Source organism: Schistocerca serialis, chromosome 6, assembly GCF_023864345.2.
Source record: "Schistocerca serialis cubense isolate TAMUIC-IGC-003099 chromosome 6, iqSchSeri2.2, whole genome shotgun sequence".
Classification (NCBI taxonomy): Eukaryota; Metazoa; Arthropoda; class Insecta; order Orthoptera; family Acrididae; genus Schistocerca; species Schistocerca serialis.
The window spans coordinates 214593906-214612934 of NC_064643.1; the positions used below are offsets into that span (position 1 = coordinate 214593906).

The 19029-nt window shown below is 42.6% G+C and overlaps 1 protein-coding gene across 1 annotated transcript in view; it reads left to right on the forward strand.

The window, feature by feature from the left end:
* The window catches only part of LOC126484404 (cytochrome P450 6k1-like), a 102355-nt gene that overhangs the window by 20544 nt on the left and 62782 nt on the right, over window positions 1-19029 (forward strand). Inside the window, exon 2 of the mRNA XM_050107907.1 lies at window positions 5834-6063. Within this exon, the coding sequence (XP_049963864.1) occupies window positions 5844-6063 (220 nt within the window). The 5' untranslated portion in view covers window positions 5834-5843. The remainder of the gene's footprint in view (window positions 1-5833; window positions 6064-19029) is intronic.

A 19029-nucleotide genomic window follows, 5' to 3' on the forward strand; every position in this document is an offset into this window, starting at 1 on the left:
GATGCCAGAGCGGACGATCTGGACGTGTCCGCCAGAAAAAGGAAGTTTGTAAAGATGGATGTCATAAATTGATATATATAAATATATTTGAACGTTATTATGGTAAATACATTGTTTCCAGAATGAGATTTTCACTCTGCAGCGGAGTGTGCGCTGATATGAAACTTCCTGGCAGATTAAAACTGTGTGCCGGACAGAAACTCGAACTCGGGACCTTTGCCTTTTGCGGGCAACCGCTCTACCAACTGAGCTACCCAAGCACGACTCACGCCCCGTCCTCACAGCTTTACTTCTGGCAGTACCTCGTCTCCTACCTTCCAAACTTTACAGCTCTCCTGCGAACCTTGCAGAACTAGCACTCCTGAAAGAAATGATATGCGGAGACATGGCTTAGCCACAGCTTGGGTAGCTCAGTTGGTAGAGCGCTTGCCCGCGAAAGGCAAAGGTCCCGAGTTAAAGTCTCGTTCCGGCACACAGTTTTAATCTGCCAGGAAGTTTCAAATACATTGTTTGTTCTCTATCAAAGTCTTTCATTTGCTAACTATGCCTACCAGTAGTTAGTGCCTTCAGTAGTTAGAATCTTTTATTTAGGTGGCAGTATTGGCGCTCGCTGTACTGCAGTAGTTCGAGTAACGAAGATCATTGTTAGGTAAGTGATTCATGAAAGGTATAGGTTATTGTTAGTCAGGGCCATTCTTTTGTAGGGATTATTGAAAGTCAGACTGCGTTGCGCTAAAATATTGTGTGTCAGTTTAGTGATGATCAGAATAAGTAAAGAGAGAACTGTCTGAGTACGTTCAGTTTTGCTCAGCTGTTTGAAACTCAAATAACGCAGAAGTTTATCAGCACAGTCATTCTTAATTTTTCTAAGGGGGCGTTTCAAAACAAATATCTGCAAAGTTAGATTCCAAGATGACTCGCTGGAGGTCTACTGCAGTGGTATTGGTACTGATCTCCAGTGACTGCCACAGACAGCAGCTCGCTGCCTTCTTACCGTAGACTCCAACCGTGGACTTGTCCACCGTGAATTCGCTGTGCACTCGGTGTGGACTGAGTGTAGACTCACTGTACAGGCCACGTGGCATGGAGACCCACACAGCCCACTCAGTCCACACGCTTGGCTGCTGCTAGCTGGGAGGATAAGTTTCTTGCTCATTGACCCTCCGCATAACATGATGTATCTGATGGGCCAATGGCGTCTACAGAAGGTGCGGCAATGCAGTTCTATCGACTGTGGTGCCGTCTAGGGGCGGCCGTTGCTAAAAGCCTTTCCAAAGGACTGCACCTGCAGATTATGCAACTGGTGACACTGTGCTGTACAGAGGGGTGTCATATGGCAGACACCAGAGGATGTAACAATTTTATTCAACATCAAAAATTTCAGTTAACTGAACAGAAACCAATCACATTAATGTGGCCACCGCCAATGTTCGACGCTAACGTGTAATGACCACTCACAGTCGGCATGTGGCAGCACAAGCATGGACAGTATATATGCGTGTCGGGGATTTGGGTGGGGGAGAGGGGGGGGGGGGGGGGGAGGACTCGGAAGACAGTGCAGTTGTTGTCCTAATGCAGAAACGGAGAGATGTATCTCAAGTCTAAAAGGGCATGATTGTTAACTTTTGGACCAAATGTTAGCATTTCCGAAATTGCTAAGTTTGTAAACTACTCGCGTAATGCCTTGGTGAAAGTACATCGGCCGGCCGAAGTGGCCGTGCGGTTAAAGGCGCTGCAGTCTGGAACCGCAAGACCGCTACGGTCGCAGGTTCGAATCCTGCCTCGGGCATGGATGTTTGTGATGTCCTTAGGTTAGTTAGGTTTAACTAGTTCTAAGTTCTAGGGGACTAATGACCTCAGCAGTTGAGTCCCATAGTGCTCAGAGCCATTTGAACCATTTTTTGAAAGTACATCGTGCAAGGCGAAATGGCACCATACAAAACCACACCGAGGCAACTGTGGTGCGGGACAGGCCATAAGGCCATAGATGACAGGTGTGAATGACGGTTGCAGAGATGTGTACAGGCGAACAGACACGCAGCTGTTGAGCAACTGACTGCCGAGATGAAACAAGAGGCTAACAGTACTGTCCCCTCGAGGATCGTTCCGCAGCCGCCTAGTTCCTGCACCCACTCTGCCTGCTCTTCGTCGACGACGAAGGCTAAGATTTGCACGCCAATGCCGCAACTGCAAGTCCACTAAGTGTGCGACAGTTGGCCTCTTCAGATGAATCATTTTTTATGCCCCATCAGCGTGAAACGTCTGAAAGCAAACATTCTGTAAAAATCGTCAGAAGGACCCACGCCGAAGAAGGGGCCTTATTTTTTGGGTAATGTTTTCGGGGTATACCCTGGGTATCTCGTTATTGTGGAAGGCACAATGGATCAACACAAGTATGCATCTATCCTTACTGACCATGTCCACCTCTATATCCAGTTTGTTTTTCTTCGGCACAATGGCATCTACCAGCAGAACAATGTAACGTTTCACACAGCTCGCAGTGTAGGTATGTGATTCGGAGAGCACCAAGATGAGTTTACCGTGCCACCAGGCCACCAAACTCCTCGGATTTAAACCTCCTCTATAGGGCTGTTCACACCATGGATCCTCAACCGAGAAACCTAGGACAGCTGGCCACGGTACTGGAGTAGTCATAACTCCACATCCCTCTCGGTTGCATCCAGAATAACATTGACTCTCTTCCTAGACGTCTCGCAGGGCCCGCGCTGCGAAAGGCGGTTCTTCAGGCTTTAGACAGGTGGTCACATTAATGTGACTGGACAGTGTATGTCTGCTCTGAATCACAAAACACAATGCTGCGCGCCCCGTGTGCCATAAATACAACAAGCCATCACTCAGCCCCCGCCGGCTGGTGTGGCCGAGCGGTTCTAGGCGCTTCAGTCCTGCCTCGGGCTTGGGTGTGTGTGATATCCTTAGGTTAGTTGGGTTTAAGTAGTTCTAAGTTCTAGGGGACTGATGACCTCAGATGTTAAGTACCATAGTGCTCAGAGCCATTTTGAACTCAGCCCTCGCAAACTTCCGTCCAGGAAGTTGTTTTTCACATGGGTACTCCCGACGCGGGTTCTCACATAACACGGTTCAGTGGTACAGTCACAAAGCCACCGGGCTAACATCGTCAATACTGCGGAAGCACAGTGCACAGCGTTTCTTATGACCAGCAGGAACAGTTCTCTCGCTTCGCCTGGAATTGCTGTGCGTCGTATGTGCACCAGATAGCGCCAACGCAAATGCTGACAACTTCTTTAAAAAATATAAGTAATTCCATCCATCATCACTGACCGTGTGAACCCAGATGTGTAAGACATCCGCGATGAAATGGGATCATTGGTTAGATGAAAACAGTCATCGTATTTGATAGCACGTCTCCTCATTAATGCTCTGAATCGCTGTATAGCTTGTTATTTTTTTATGAAAATAAAAATTGTTCTCTTGCAGAGGTACCTTTAACACCGTAACCGTAAAGGTTTTTCTTTCTCTGTGCACAATGGTTCCTTCACACATAGTGTGTAAGTAAGAGTCCCTGCTGCGTGTGGGTGACCGTAATGGGTGTGTGTGTGTATTGCGTCGTCATTTTTGTATTAAATGATGTTGAGAGAAGGGAAAGAATGAAACCCAACACCGGAACATAGCCTACCCCTTCCGAATATCACCAAGGGACCGCCAAGCTTAAAGACCCCGCCCGACGGAAAGACCACATCAACAGTGTGACATACTCTAGTTCCACGGAACGCAGTACGGAAATTGGAATATAATCCAGAACACTGGGCCAAGCTTAAAGACTTCGTCCGGTGGGAAGACCACATAAATCGTGTCACATGCTCTGGTTCCATAGGACACACTAGAGACATTGAAATGTAATGTAGAACGCTGGGCCAAGCTTAAAGACTTTGTCCGGTGGGAAGAACACATAAATCGTGTCACGTGCTCTAGTTCCATAGGACACAGTAGAGACATTGAAATGTAATCTAGAACACTGGGCCAAGCTTAAACACCCCACCCTACAGGAGGACCACATCGATCGTGTCACATGCTCTAGTTCCACAGGACACAGTACAGAAATTGGAATGTAAGGACCCTGTCTGATGGCAGGACCACATCAGTCGTGTCACATGCTGTAGTTCCATGGAACACAGTACAGAGATTGGAATGTAATCCACTACACTGGCTCAAAGTATGGTGACCGTAAATTCTTTTTGCCAAACAGTGACGGTGAAAATTTCTTCCGCCACCAGGATTAAAACTGCTCCAGGGGTGCGTTAGTGACCTCTGCTACAGAGTCGTGTTTTCTTTACTCACTTGTTTTGGCACACGCATGTTGACGGTTGTCACCTACTGTAACATTAAGATGCAACACCTCCAGTCACCGGAAGATGTTACAGTATATCACCCCACTGTATACGATACATTGGCACTGCTAACACTATCCCACAACCGCCCGATGAGGTGTGCCTCAACAGGTAAAAGAACATTGTGATATTAAGGAAGACGACATTTTTATAAGTTTCGGCTAAGGAAGCGATTCTAGAATCTCAACAGCAGATTTCCTGAAAAGACTCAGAGCTTTAGCCATGGAAGTGTGTAACAAAGTATGGCAGTAGTGCTCCAGAAGTAGGGAATCAACCTGCACCAAAACATGCCTCATTTTACCAGTGTACCATTGGTATGACAAAAGCGTAATGTTCAGTGAGGTTCGGTACCACTATTCTAGGAATTACCCTCACTGCCGTCAGTCACGGATGCTACTCGAACCAACCATACTGCACTCATCTTACAACATCCCGTTCTGTGCATGTAATGAAGAGGACACCATGTCTCTTTCGATTGCATAAACTGGCATGATTGCACAGGTCTGCTAAAACTGAATTGTCCCCTGCCGCTGTTGTCATCAGAGAAGATCTGGAACCTACACAGACTCTTGTACTTAAGGCAATTTGGGTCCGAATGTAATAATAAAACGTATACAGTGTTGAGTGCAATAGTTAACAAGCTGTAAACTGTTTATTTGACTGCATTAAATTGCTAGTTATAAAAAAGATATGCCAATAGCAGTTTGAGAAACAGGGGGAGAAGCCTGCTCTCGAAAACCTCGGTGAACCGTTTACATAAGCAAAATTTCTCATGTTCTCACACACTGTGAAAGTAAATACAGCACTGGTTTCTTTCTGTCCATCAAAAAATTGAAAATCAGCATCGAAAGATTAGTGCTGTATGTTGAAACACAAAGTAATCGTCTGAAGGCTGAAGAGGTGAGTTGTAAAGTGAATTTCTGTCACATTCTCAGCCAAAACCTTTAACAATATCCCTCATTTGAACTGAAGTCTGATAAGCAGAAAATAGCACATAGAACAAGGTTTCAGATTCGAGCGTCTAGTATTTCAGTGAGATAGTGTCTTATCGGTGTGGGGACTCCTGTCACTTTCTGAGTCTTCATTTACTCTCGATCAACTAATTGCTCTCACTGGAGTGCTACTACTACGTCTGGTCGTTTTCAAAGATTTATCGTTAAGTCTCAAAGAAGGTCAGTAAGAGAGGATCGACAAGAAGATCGGTGTTTAGACTCCTGTCACATTTTGAATCTTCATTTACACTCGGGCAAGTAATAGCTCTCACTGGAATGCTACTAATACGTCTGGTCGTTTTCAAAGATTTATCGTCAACTCTCAACGAACGTCAGTAAGACAGGATCGACAAGAAGTGTGAGAAGCAGACGATTAGAAAGAGATGAATGTGTTCATATCTTACACACAGCACTTGATAAATGTTTGCCAATTCTTCGCAGGTCTGACAACAGTGTCCTTTTCTCATGTTTCAGACTTGGCAAAATGGGCTTGTATGCGGAGTCGTGGCTCACGGAGCTGTTGGTAGCCCTGTCACTGGTGACAGTGGCAGTGTACGCGTGGTTCTCCAATTCGTACAAGTACTGGCAGAAGAAGGGAGTGCCCTACTTGGAGCCACAGTTTCCGTTTGGCAATATCTACAAGAGTTTTGTGGGCAAGCAGTCCATGCCCATGGACGTCACTGACGCATACCGGCAGCTCAAAGGTAAGACAACTCACACGTACATTATATAACGGAAAAATCGGGTATCTGGTGCAACAAGTCAACTGTTCTAAATGTTCAACAGCTTTCTCTGTAAAATAAAATTTTTGTGAAACTAGTCATAACCCTAACAATAGCAACGCATTTTCAATAACACGTACTACAAAAATTAAAAAAAAATTTGTTAACTGTTGGTGACTTTATACTTTTTAAACGGGTCCTGATGTGTAAGAATAGTCGAGAACCCGAAAATATCTTTTAGAACACCCTTATCAATTCCAATACACTTTCAATAATGTGCTACCAAAAAGTAAGGGTGGTACTTTATGACCACTAAAAAATATTTTTCAATGTAGATATTGTTAATTGTTGTTAACTTTTACCCACAACATACATGTTGATGTGTAAACAGGGCCCAGAATCTAAAAATATTGAATGTTATATTCATTGTGAAAAGACACATCTGGTTGTTGTTGTTGTGGTCTTCAGTCCTGAGACTGGTTTGATGCAGCTCTCCATGCTACTCTATCCTGTGCAAGCTTCTTCATCTCCCAGTACTTATGGCAACCTACATCCTGCTGAATCTGCTTAGTGTATTCATCTATTGGTCTCCCTCTACGATTTTTACCCTCCACGCTGCCCTCCAACGCTAAATTTGCGATCCCTTGATGCTTCAGAACATGTCCTACCAACTGGTCCCTTCTTCTTGTCAAGTTGTGCCACAAACTTCTTTTCTCCCCAATTCTATTCAATACCTCCTCATTAGTTATGTGATCTACCCATCTAATCCTCAGCATTCTTCTGTAGCACCACATTTCAAAAGCTTCTATTCTCTTCTTGTCCAAACTATTTATCGTCCATGTTTCACTTCCATACATGGCTACACTCCATACAAATACTTTCAGAAACGACTTCCTGACACTTAAATCTGTACTCGATATTAACAAATTTCTCTTCTTCAGAAACGCTTTCCTTGCCATTGCCAGTCTACATTTTATATCCTCTCTACTTCGACCATCATCAGTTATTTTGTTCCCTAAATAGCAAAACTCCTTTACTACTTTAAGTGTCTCATTTCCTAATCTAATTCCCCCAGCATCACCCGACTTAATTCGACTACATTCCATTATCCTCGTTTTGCTTTTGCTGATGTTCATCTTATATCCTCCTTTCAAGACACTGTCCATTCCGTTCAACTGCTCTTCCAAGTCCTTTGCTGTCTCTGACAAAACTACAATGTCATCGGCGAACCTCAACGTTTTTATTTCTTCTCCGTGGACTTTAATACCTACTCATAATTTTTCTTTTGTTTCCTTTACAGCTTGCTCAATATACAGATTGAACACATCTGGTACTAAAACTTAAATTTTTCGTTAAGTTCAGATGAAAACTTTAAAATATCTACGGAATCCGGTAGAAGACTTCATCGGGAACGATAAATCTTTTCTTTCTAAATTAAAAAATATAATGTACCTGACTAGATTACCATATTTTCAAATGTAGGGCATATAGTACGCCCACCCCCACCCCGCACCCCTCGATATTGCGAGTTTTCATACTCTGTAATTTGAGTGTAAAGTTTATTTACATGACCCAGAATTGTTTCACGGGTATAATTTCAACACAACTTACTAGAAGTGGGTTGATTATCTGATGCTTGCGTTACAGGTTTTCCCAGTCGTTTCGTAGAGGGCGATTGGAATTTCTTGCTGTGTGTCGAACTTCTACTTTTCCAATCGCTTATCCTTACTCTTGCTAGAGAAAAATATAATCGACGGTTTCTGTGAATTCGAGGACATGAATATTCCTCTTCCCATGAAGATAAATTTGACTCCGTTAAGGACGATTGGAGAGGAAGGGAACTGCACTTGACTTATGTCGCCTGACAATAGAACATTTGAGTTACGAAACCGCAGGCAGATCTCTGAAGGTGATCCCATGAAAATATCAAAATGTTTTGATCAATCGTTATAGAAACAAGAGCAAAGAAGCTGCCTCATATTTTGATACCGATAAATTTATAGCCCTCCCTTGAACCATGGACCTTGTCGTTGGTGGTTAGACTTGCGTGTCTCAGCGATACAAATAGCCGTACCGTAGGTGCAACCACAACGGAGGGGTATCTGTTGAGAGGCCAGACAAACGTGTGGTTCCTGAGGAGGGGCGGCATCCATTTCAGTAGTTGCAAGGGCAACAGTCTGGATGATTGACTGATCTGGCCTTGTAACATTAATCAAAACTTCCTTGCTGTGCTAGTACTGCGAATGGCTGAATGCAAGGGGAAACCACAGCCGTAATTTTTCCCGAGGACATGCAGCTTTACTGTATGGTTAAATGATGATGGCGTCCCCTTGGGTAAATTTTCCGGAGGTAAAATAGTCCCACATTTGGATCTCCGGGCGGGGACTACTCAGGAGGACGTCGTCATCAGGAGAAACAAAACTGGCGTTCTACGGATCGGAGCCTGGAATGTCAGATCCCTTAATTGGATAGGTACGAGCAGGTTAGAAAATTCAAAAAGGGAAATGGGCAGGTTAAAGCTAGATATAGTGGGAATTAGTGACGTTCGGTGGTAGGATGAACAAGACTTCTGGTGAGGTGAATACAGAGTTATAAATATAAAATCAAATAGGGGTAATGCAGGAGTGGATTTAATAATCAATAAAAAATAGGAACGCGGGTAAGCTACTACGAACAGCATAGTGAACGCATTATAATAGCCAAGATAGACACGAAGCCCACGCCTACAACAGTAGTACAAGATTATTTGCCCATTAGCTCTGCAGATGACGAAGAGATTGAAGAAATGTATCATGAGATAAAAGAGATTATTCAGATAGTGAAGGGAGACGAAAATTTACTAGTCATGGGGGACTGGAAGTCGATAGCAGGAAAAGGAAGAAAAGGAAAAGTGGTAGGTGAATATGGAATAGGGGCAAGGAATGAAAGAGGAAGCTACCTGGTGGAATTCTGCACAGAGCATAACTTAATCGTAGCTAACACTTGATTTAAGTATCATGAAAGAAGGCTGTATACGTGGAAGAGGCCTGGAGACACCGGAAGGTTTCAAACTGATTATATAATGGTAAGACAGTGATTTAGGAACCAAATTTAAATTGTAAGACATTTCCAGGGACAGATGTGGACTCTGACCACAAACTATTGGTTATGAGATTATGAACTGTCAATTAAAACTGAAGAAATTGCAAAAATGTGGGAATTTAAGGAGATGGGATGAACTGAAAGACCCAGAGGTTGTAGAGAGTTTGAGGAAGGGCATTAGGGAACGATTGACAAGAACGGGGGGAAGAAATACAGTAGAAGAAGAGTGGGTGGCTTTGAGAGATGAAATACTGAAGGCAGCAGGGGATCAAGAAGGTAAAAAGACGAGGGCTAGTAGAAATCGTTGGGTAACAGAAGAGATATTGAATTTAAATATAAAAATGCAGTAAATTAAGCAGGCAAAAAGGAATACAAACGTCTCAAAAATGAGATCGACACGAAGTGAAAAATGGCTAAGCATGGATGGCTAGAGGACAAATGTAAAGATGTAGAGGCATATATCACTAAGGGTAAGATAGATACTGCCTACAGGAAAATTAAAGATACCTTTGGATGAAAGAAAACCACGTGTATGAATATCAAGAACTCAGATGGGAAACCAGTTCTAAGCAAAGAAGGGAAAGCAGAAAGGTGGAAGGAGTATATAGGTCTATACAAGGGAGATATGCTGGAGGGCAATATTATGGAAATGGAAGAGGATGTAGATGAAGATGAAATGGGAGATATGATACTGCCTGAAGAATTTGACACAGCACTAAAGGACCTAAGTCGAAACAAGGCCCCAGGAGTAGACAACATTCCATTAGAACTACTGATAGCCTTGGGAGAGCCAGGCCTAACAAAACTCTGCCATTTGGTGAGCAAGATGTATGAGAAGGGCGAAATACCCTCAGACTTCAAGAAGAAAATAATAATTCCAATTCCAAAGAAAGCAGGTGTTGACAGGTGTGAAAATTACCGAACTATCAGTTTAATACGTCACGGCTGCAAAATACTAATACGAATTCTTTACAGACGAATGGAAAAACTGGTAGAAGCCGACCTCGGGGACGATCAGTTTGGATTCCGTAAAATTTTGGAACGCGTGAGGCAATACTTTCCCTACGACTTATATTAGAAGATAGATTAAGGAAAGGCAAACCTATATTTCTAGCATTTGTAGACTTAGTGAAAGCTTTTGACAATGTTGACCGAAAATACTCTCTTTCAAATTCTGAAGGTGGCAGGGGTCAATTATAGGGAGCGAAAGACTATTTACAATTTGTGCAAAAACCAGATGGCGCTTATAAGAGTCGAGGGGCATGAAAGGGAAGCAGTGGTTCGGAAGAGAGTAAGACAGGGTTGTAGCCTATCCCCGATGTTATTCAATCTGTATACTCAGCAACCAGTAAAGGAAACAAAAGAAGAATTTGGACTAGGAATTAAAATCCATGGAGAAGAAATAAAAACTTTGAGGTTCGCCGATGACATTGTAATTCTGTCAGAGACAGCAAAGGACCTGGAAGAGCAGTTGAACGGAATGGAAAGCGTCTTGATAGGAGGATACAATATGAACATCAACAAAAGCAAAACGAGGATAATGGAATGTAGTCGAATGAAGTCACGTGATGCTGAAGGAATTAGATTAGGAAATGAGACACTTAAAATAGTAGATGAGTTTTGGTATTTGGGGAGCAAAATAACTGATTATGGTCGAAATAGAGAGGATATAAAATGTATACTGGCTATGGGAAGGAAAGCGTTTCTGAAGAAGAGAAATTTGTTAACATCGAGTATAGATTTAAGTGTTAAGAAGTCTTTTCTGAAAGTATTTTTGTGGAGTGTAGCCGTATATGGGAGTGAAACATGGACAATAACTAGTTTAGAGAATAGAAGATTTCGATATGTGGTGTTACAGAAGAATTCTGAAGATTAGATGGGTAGATCATGCAACGAATGAGGAAGTACTGAATAGAATTTTGGAGAAGAGGACTTTGTGGCACAACTTGATTAGAAGAAGGGATCAGTTGGTAGGACACGTTCTGAGGCATTAAGGGATGACCAATTTAGTATTGGAGGACAGCGTGGAGGGTAAAAATCGTAGAGGGAGACCAATAGATGAATACAGTAAGCAGATTTAGAAGGATGTAGGTTGCAGTAGGTACTGGGAGATGAAGAAGCTTGCACAGGATAGAGTGGAATGGAGAGATGCATCAAACCAGTCTCTGGACTGAAGACCAGAACAACAAATTTATAGAAATGGAGACTGTGTAATTGTTCTCCAAAAAGTGATAACAACGTAAGATAGCAGGCAAGAAGAATATAGTTGATACAAGTGAAGAAGCAGAGCCTTTGCTGTTTGCAGACTTTTCGTTTGACTCTCAGGAACTCTCGTATAAAAACACGTTTGTTAATGAAAATGACAATCAAGAATTTTATATAGCTTTTTAGGATAGCTACGTTGGCGTGACGATTTAATGCACTACTAATTCTAGGAATGTTTCCACTTACATTACTGAGTTTCTTTTGATGTAATTATTATCGTTATTAGTAGTGACGAAAATTCAAATTAGTTCACGTCCCCCTTCACCATCCGCGCCTGAGTTTTAAGATTGTTAATTGTTCTATCACATACCTATTTTGACATGGAGAACATTAACTATTCCCTTACTAATTTTCTTTGTCTCAGATGGCGTTAATCGCTCTAATTTATTTGCAATCAACTACGAAACAAATAGGTTCCATTATCAGGCTCTGTTATCGATGTCATGTACTACTGCAAGTATATCCCTTCATTTGGTAATATACTTGCGGTGGTATATCGCATCGATAACCGTACTAAAATATCGGAAAATAGAGCTGCAATAGTTTAGAAATTGAGAGCAAATAAGTTAAAACATTCTACATAGATGAATGGAAGACAATTCTTCGAATTACGTAGAGCGGTCGGAGGTACACAAGACCTGCTCTCTGGACTGAAAACAACTTGCAGTTACGACAAAGACACACGAGCTTTTTTATCAAAAATTTGAGATATTCCCTGCGGGTATCAACGAGGATGAGAACATTGGCGTTCTCTGATACTGCAAGTACGCTATGGAATAGCAAAAGCGCTGTTTAACTCGCATTTCATGCATTATCTGGCCACATGAAAAAATCCGTATGTCACAGACTGATGACAGTGTTGAGATGCCTAATCATGGCATCGATCCTGGTCTACATGAATTTGTAATTAAACATGGGTGAACGGTTCTTATAAATGCATATCAACTACCTTCTTGTGTGAAGAACGAAAAGAGCACCAAACGATAAACCAGGGCTTTGATTAAGGACCCTTTGATCAACGAGGACAACCATCTGTTGGTGGGCACGGACCAAAGGAAAGTTGCTCCTAGTATGAGGTCCTTTTGACGGTGTACATCGATAGGTTGTATCACAGCCAAGGCTACCAAGAACTTCATGAAACACATATTCTTCTTCAGTGTTAGAGATTCGACATTGAATAATTTGGTGAAGGAAATGTGCTTCGTAGATCAAATCCATCCATGACCGAGACTTCACAGTTATTTATCTCACAGTCAATTACGACAACGGTCTTGTTGCGTATTTTAATAGCAAGCACGCAAAAAGCCCAAAAACCGCCAGAAAGTCTGCTGGTGACGTACTTCGTGCCGTAAAGATTAGTTCTCCAAAAACTGATGTACCAAGAAGTTACTCATTACATCATGCAGGCCGCCAGAAAAAAAAAGAATTAAACGCCGTATTTAGGGACTCCAGTCGATGGCGACTGATGCTTGAAGTGCTTTGACGCTTAGAGTCGCGCTTGTGTGGTGCAACGGAACAGCTTTTATCAATACTGTCTCCCTTCTAGTTCCCCGGTCTTACTTCGTTCCAACACTTGAGGGCTGTTGTCTCAAAAGACTGCTCGAGAATGCCAAAATGGGAAATCACATGATTCACTCGGATCCTTCCTACAGGATCCGCTTGCAGGTTTGATAAGCACTTACCTGTTGTTCAGCTTCATGGCAGTTTCAGACTCATTCAAAAGTGATCTGACCGAAGATTTGTTACAGCACCGTAGAATGGAGATATCTGACCACAACTTGAAATAAACCATTTACAATGACGCTCTACGAACTGTTCAAAACGTGGTTAAGTCAAACTGTGAAACTTACTCAAGTTCGTTTGGTCTACCTGCTCCTTAACCAGCTGCTGACATAAACTCTATGGTACTGGAAAAAAATTCTAACAGCGTATCGTATGTATTTATCAACTTAATCACCAAGTTCAGCAGATCCTGCCTCAACTTCACAACATAATAATCATTCAAAGATTTGATGAAGGAGAATCAACAATTCTCTTCTTAAGCTTCCCATTCTACGTTAGAAAGTCTTTGTTATTCAGTCCTTTGCTTTCCCAGCTGTGAAAAGGTTTTGTTGCTCCAGTAAATCACATTATCACCAGATGGCAAGGTACCCCTTTCACCGTGAAATCTCTCATTGGACTTCGCAAAAACTGACGGTCGCCACTGCAAAATCTCGAAAAACTAAGAATGAACTTTTATCTTCAGATGCTGCCAATTTTTGTCATGAATGAGTTTATCATGTATAACAAATGTGCGATTGAAAATTTGAACCTGACTCTGCAAGATATTATAAATAATTTGTTTATACGGGGGATCCAGTTGTTGTGTTATCAGCAGACACTACTGGGATATTCACACAAATGAGATGTTTGATGTGATAGAGCTAATGGATTCACTTTGATAAGTTATCCCGGACACACAAAAAAAATGGCTCTGAGCACTATGGGACTCAACTGCTGTGGTCATAAGTCCCCTAGAACTTAGAACTACTTAAACCTAACTAACCTAAGGACATCACACACATCCATGCCCGAGGCAGGATTCGAACCTGCGACCGTAGCGGTCATGCGGTTCCAGACTGTAGCGCCTTTAACCGGACACACTAATTGCATTTTTACGTTCATGATGGTTGCATTATTGAAGACTGGCGGGGAATTCATCGTTGCGGGCAAACTGCGAAGAATTTGTTGGTCGAAGTTTTCAGGCAAATCGAATATTCCACCATTTTCAGAAACTCAACCGGCATATTCAGAAATATTTAAAAGAAGAGCAAGAAGAAAGAGAAGTAAGATCTCGGCCTTTCTAACGTATATGGGATATACTTCTTTAAAAACTGCTTGAATAGTGAAGGAGAATTAAGTGGATGTGGTCTTCCTACCGCCGCAGCTCTTCTGGGATTTGTGAAGGATAATTTGCTTTCACGAAAGGCGCGTATACACGAAATTCCTTGAGAGTGTAGTAAAAAGCATGTGGGACAAACAGTACGAACTGTAAAAGAACGTTGCATTGAACACCAGCGAAATTCTCGCCTACTACCGCCTAACAAATATGCAGTGGATGAACTGAGTATTTCCGCTGGTAATTACGTAGACCCTGACCACAGCCTCATCCCATTGGGATTCAGTGATCAAGAAAGCTGTCGGAGTATTATTAGCAGACAACCAGCCTAACCGAGACGAGGGTTTCAAGCTCTACAGGTGATGGAAACCCATCATTTCAAGTCTGCGCTCTTAAAGGGAATTTCGTTCTAGGTCTTCAGTGCGTGGCACTGCAACATATGCCATCCATAATAATCAACCAAATACTTGTTAAGCATCTGTGCATTCACAGACTGTGCGCTTGCTTGTTTTCCTCTTCGAGGTGTTAAGTTTTAGCTATGAGGGACGCTCGCGTTATCAACAGTATTATCTTTGGCCTGTGTATTCCACAGTGTAAAGTGCGTTAAACTCTTTTAAGCGACTCACCTTGAGAATAGCTGCAACGTTGTCAGCCGAAATATCAGTACACGAGTCAATAATATTCCAGATTCACTCCCGACAAAGATGGACTATAACGGATAATTTTTTTCCGCTTGGTTTTTTTAAGTTCTGACTGTACCAAGAGAGCTACCACGCTGTCACGATGTAATCAAAAACGACAAAAAGCATCCATAACAATAAATTGCTGGCTTCATAACATAAAATCTGTCCACTGATGTCGCTCTCGAATAGCAACAATAACTGCGCTACCCAGTCGAATTATTACGACTTGTAACTGCAAGGAATTCCCTACTATGTACTTAATCTGAAGCTGGTGGTTCCATCAACACTACCGCATAACGTGAGGGACCGAGAGTGTTAGATGTAGTGAGCATGGTGACAAAGTCATGAAAAAGGATGTAAATGAAGACACAATTTCAAGTGGGTCCACTAAAGGAGAACTTTTCTTTCCCCCTTGCAGGACTTCTGTCACATTATACTTGCCGTTCACATTCATGCTTCTTCAGCTTCCAGAAAAAATTGCTCTTGGTATGACCATAAACTGAAGTAAAATCCTTTCAATGTTTGGTCCCCATTTGGAGAGACAGTATTCCACTTACGCGCAAATTTACGAGGCTTACTCGCAAGTACAAAGTAGAAGCAACATCCAAACACGGTGTAAACTATTACTGTTTACAAAGCATCCCAGTGGTATATGTGACGTCGAATATGAGACACTTGTGGTCTATCAAACCGGACAACCTCCTCAAATTGGCATACAAACGCCACCTAAACTACAACGCATGCGCGCCGCTCTACATTTTGCAATATGCGATCGCTCTCTTAGGTCACCGACTTAGTTGGATGTTTCGTTAACATTATTAATTTGAAACAAAACGATTTAATTTTCATTTCATGCTGTTAATATCCACAATATTTTAGACAAAATTTTCACAAACGTCATTTTGTAAATGCAAGAACAAAGGGTTTTGAATACTGAAAGACGATCTTAACCAAAACATTGCTCTTATGTGGCTTACGTAGACCAATTTTGGGCTGTTTCCAGGCTTCATATATCACAAATGTCCTCTATCGATTCGTTCGTCTTGATTTCACCTGCAACACTGTGGTATGTTGTAAACATTTGTCGTTTACGTGCTGTGTATACAGTCTAAAACAAAAAAGGAAAAAAGACACACCACGAAGGAATTACCTTAATGGGACGCAAACCGGTAGATCTGATATATATATTCGGACATGCAGATGGTTAAAATTTCAAAAAAACCGGATGATTTATTTAAGAGAAATACCTTAACAATTTGAGGGATCAATAAAGCGTTAGTCCACCTCTGTCCCTCATGCAGGTTATTATTCGATTTGTCATCGGTTAACAGAGTTGATGGATGTTCTCGTGAGGGATATAGTGCCAAATGCTGACCAACTGACGCGCTAGATCGTCAAAATCCCGAGCTGGTTGGAGGGCACTGCCCCTATTTCTCCTAAGGCTCTCAATTGGGAAGAGATCCGGAGACCATGCTGGCCCAGATAGGGTTTGGCAAGTACGAATACAGGAAGTAAAAGTCTCGCCGTGTGCGGGCAGGCATTATCATGCTGAAACGCAAGCCCAGGATGACGTACCGTGAAGGGCAACAAAACGAGGCGTAGAATATCGTCAACCTTCCGCTGTGCTGTGAGGGTGCCGCGGATGACAAACAAAGGGGTCGTGCTATGAAAAGAAGTGGCACCCCACACCATCATCCCTGGCTGTCGGGCCGTATGGCGGGCGACAGGCAGGTCAGTATCCGACTGCTGTCAAGGGCATCTTCAGACATGTCTTCGCTGATCGTCGCGGCTCAGTACGAAGCGGGACTCATCACTGAAGACAATTAAACTCCACTGAATGAGGTTATAGGCCCTAGACGTTTATGGAAATGTCCCAGACAGCGGTGAAACACCAGTCTGACCGTCGCTCGCCATGCGGCTCGACAGCCAGGAGTGATGGTCTGGGGTGCCATTATTTTTCCTATCATAGCAGGATCCCTTTCGTTGACATCCGCTGCCCTCTTACAGCAGGGCTTGTTTGCCAAACCCTACCATGCCCATCAAAGTAGCAGCATCTCCTCCCTATTGACAACGTATGTAGCATTGTGGGCAGAGCTCTCCAACCAGCTCGAGATTTTGACGGTCTAGCGGACCAGTTGGACAGAATATTCCACGATATCCCTCAGCAGGACATGCAACAACTCTCTCGAACAATGCCAAGCCGAAAAACTGCCTGCATAAGGGTCAGAGGTAGACCAACGCGTTATTGATTTTCTCAATTTGTTAAACTCTTTCTCTTGAATAAATCATACAATGTTTCTGTACATCTACATCACGTCCTCCGATTTCCGTCCCATTCGGATAATCCCTGGTGCGTCGCCTTTTTTTCTTTTTTTTTTATCTTGGTGTGCTTATGTGTTGTCTAAAGCGGAGGGCTGACGGCTGTAAATATTTTGAAAACATTTAATTTGTAAATTTTTATGAGTGTACACTAACTTAAGCATCACAGTATAATATCTACATCTACATCTACATCTATACTCCGCGAGCCACCTTACGGTGTGTGGCGGAGGGTACTTATTGTACCACTATCTGATCCCCCCTTCCCTGTTCCATTCACGAATTGTGCGTGGGAAGAACGACTGCTTGTAAGTCTCCGTATTTGCTCTAATTTCTCGGATCTTTTCGTTGTGATCATTACGCGAGATATATGTGGGCGGTAGTAATATGTTGCCCATCTCTTCCCGGAATGTGCTCTCTCGTAATTTCGATAATAAACCTCTCCGTATTGCGTAACGCCTTTCTTGAAGTGTCCGCCACTGGAGCTTGTTCAGCATCTCCGTAACGCTCTCGCGCTGACTAAATGTCCCCATGACGAATCGCGCTGCTTTTCGCTGGATCATGTCTATCTCTTCTATTAATCCAACCTGGTAAGGGTCCCATACTGATGAGCAATACTCAAGAATCGGACGAACAAGCGTTTTGTAAGCTACTTCTTTCGTCGATGAGTCACATTTTCTTAGAATTCTTCCTATGAATCTCAACCTGGCGCCTGCTTTTCCCACTATTTGTTTTATGTGATCATTCCACTTCAAATCGCTCCGGATAGTAACTCCTAAGTATTTTACGGTCGTTACCGCATCCAATGATTTACCACCTATGGCATAATCGTACTGGAATGGATTTCTGCCCCTATGTATGCGCATTATATTACATTTATCTACGTTTAGGGAAAGCTGCCAGCTGTCGCACCATGCATTAATCCTCTGCAGGTCCTCCTGGAGTACGTACGAGTCTTCTGATGTTGCTACTTTCTTGTAGACAACCGTGTCATCTGCAAATAGCCTCACGGAGCTACCGATGTTGTCAACTAAGTCATTTATGTATATTGTAAACAATAAAGGTCCTATCACGCTTCCCTGCGGTACTCCCGAAATTACCTCTACATCTGCAGATTTTGAACCGTTAAGGATAACATGTTGTGTTCTTTCTTCTAGGAAATCCTGAATCCAATCACAAACCTGGTCCGATATTCCGTAAGCTCGTATTTTTTTCACTAAACGTAAGTGCGGAACCGTATCAAATGCCTTCCTGAAGTCCAGGAATACGGCATCAATCTGCTCGCCAGTGTCTACGGCACTGTGAATTTCTTGGGCAAATAGGGCGAGCTGAGTTTCACATGATCTCTGTTTGCGGAATCCATGTTGGTTATGATGAAGGAGATTTGTATTATCTAAGAACGTCATAATACGAGAACACAAAACATGTTCCATTATTCTACAACAGATTGACGTAAGCGAAATAGGCCTATAATTATTCGCATCTGATTTATGACCCTTCTTGAAAATGGGAACGACCTGCGCTTTCTTCCAGTCGCTAGGTACTTTACGTTCTTCCAGCGATCTACGATAAATTGCTGATAGAAAGGGGGCAAGTTCTTTAGCATAATCACTGTAGAATCTTAAGGGTATCTCGTCTGGTCCGGATGCTTTTCCGCTACTAAGTGATAGCAGTTGTTTTTCAATTCCGATATCGTTTATTTCAATATTTTCCATTTTGGCG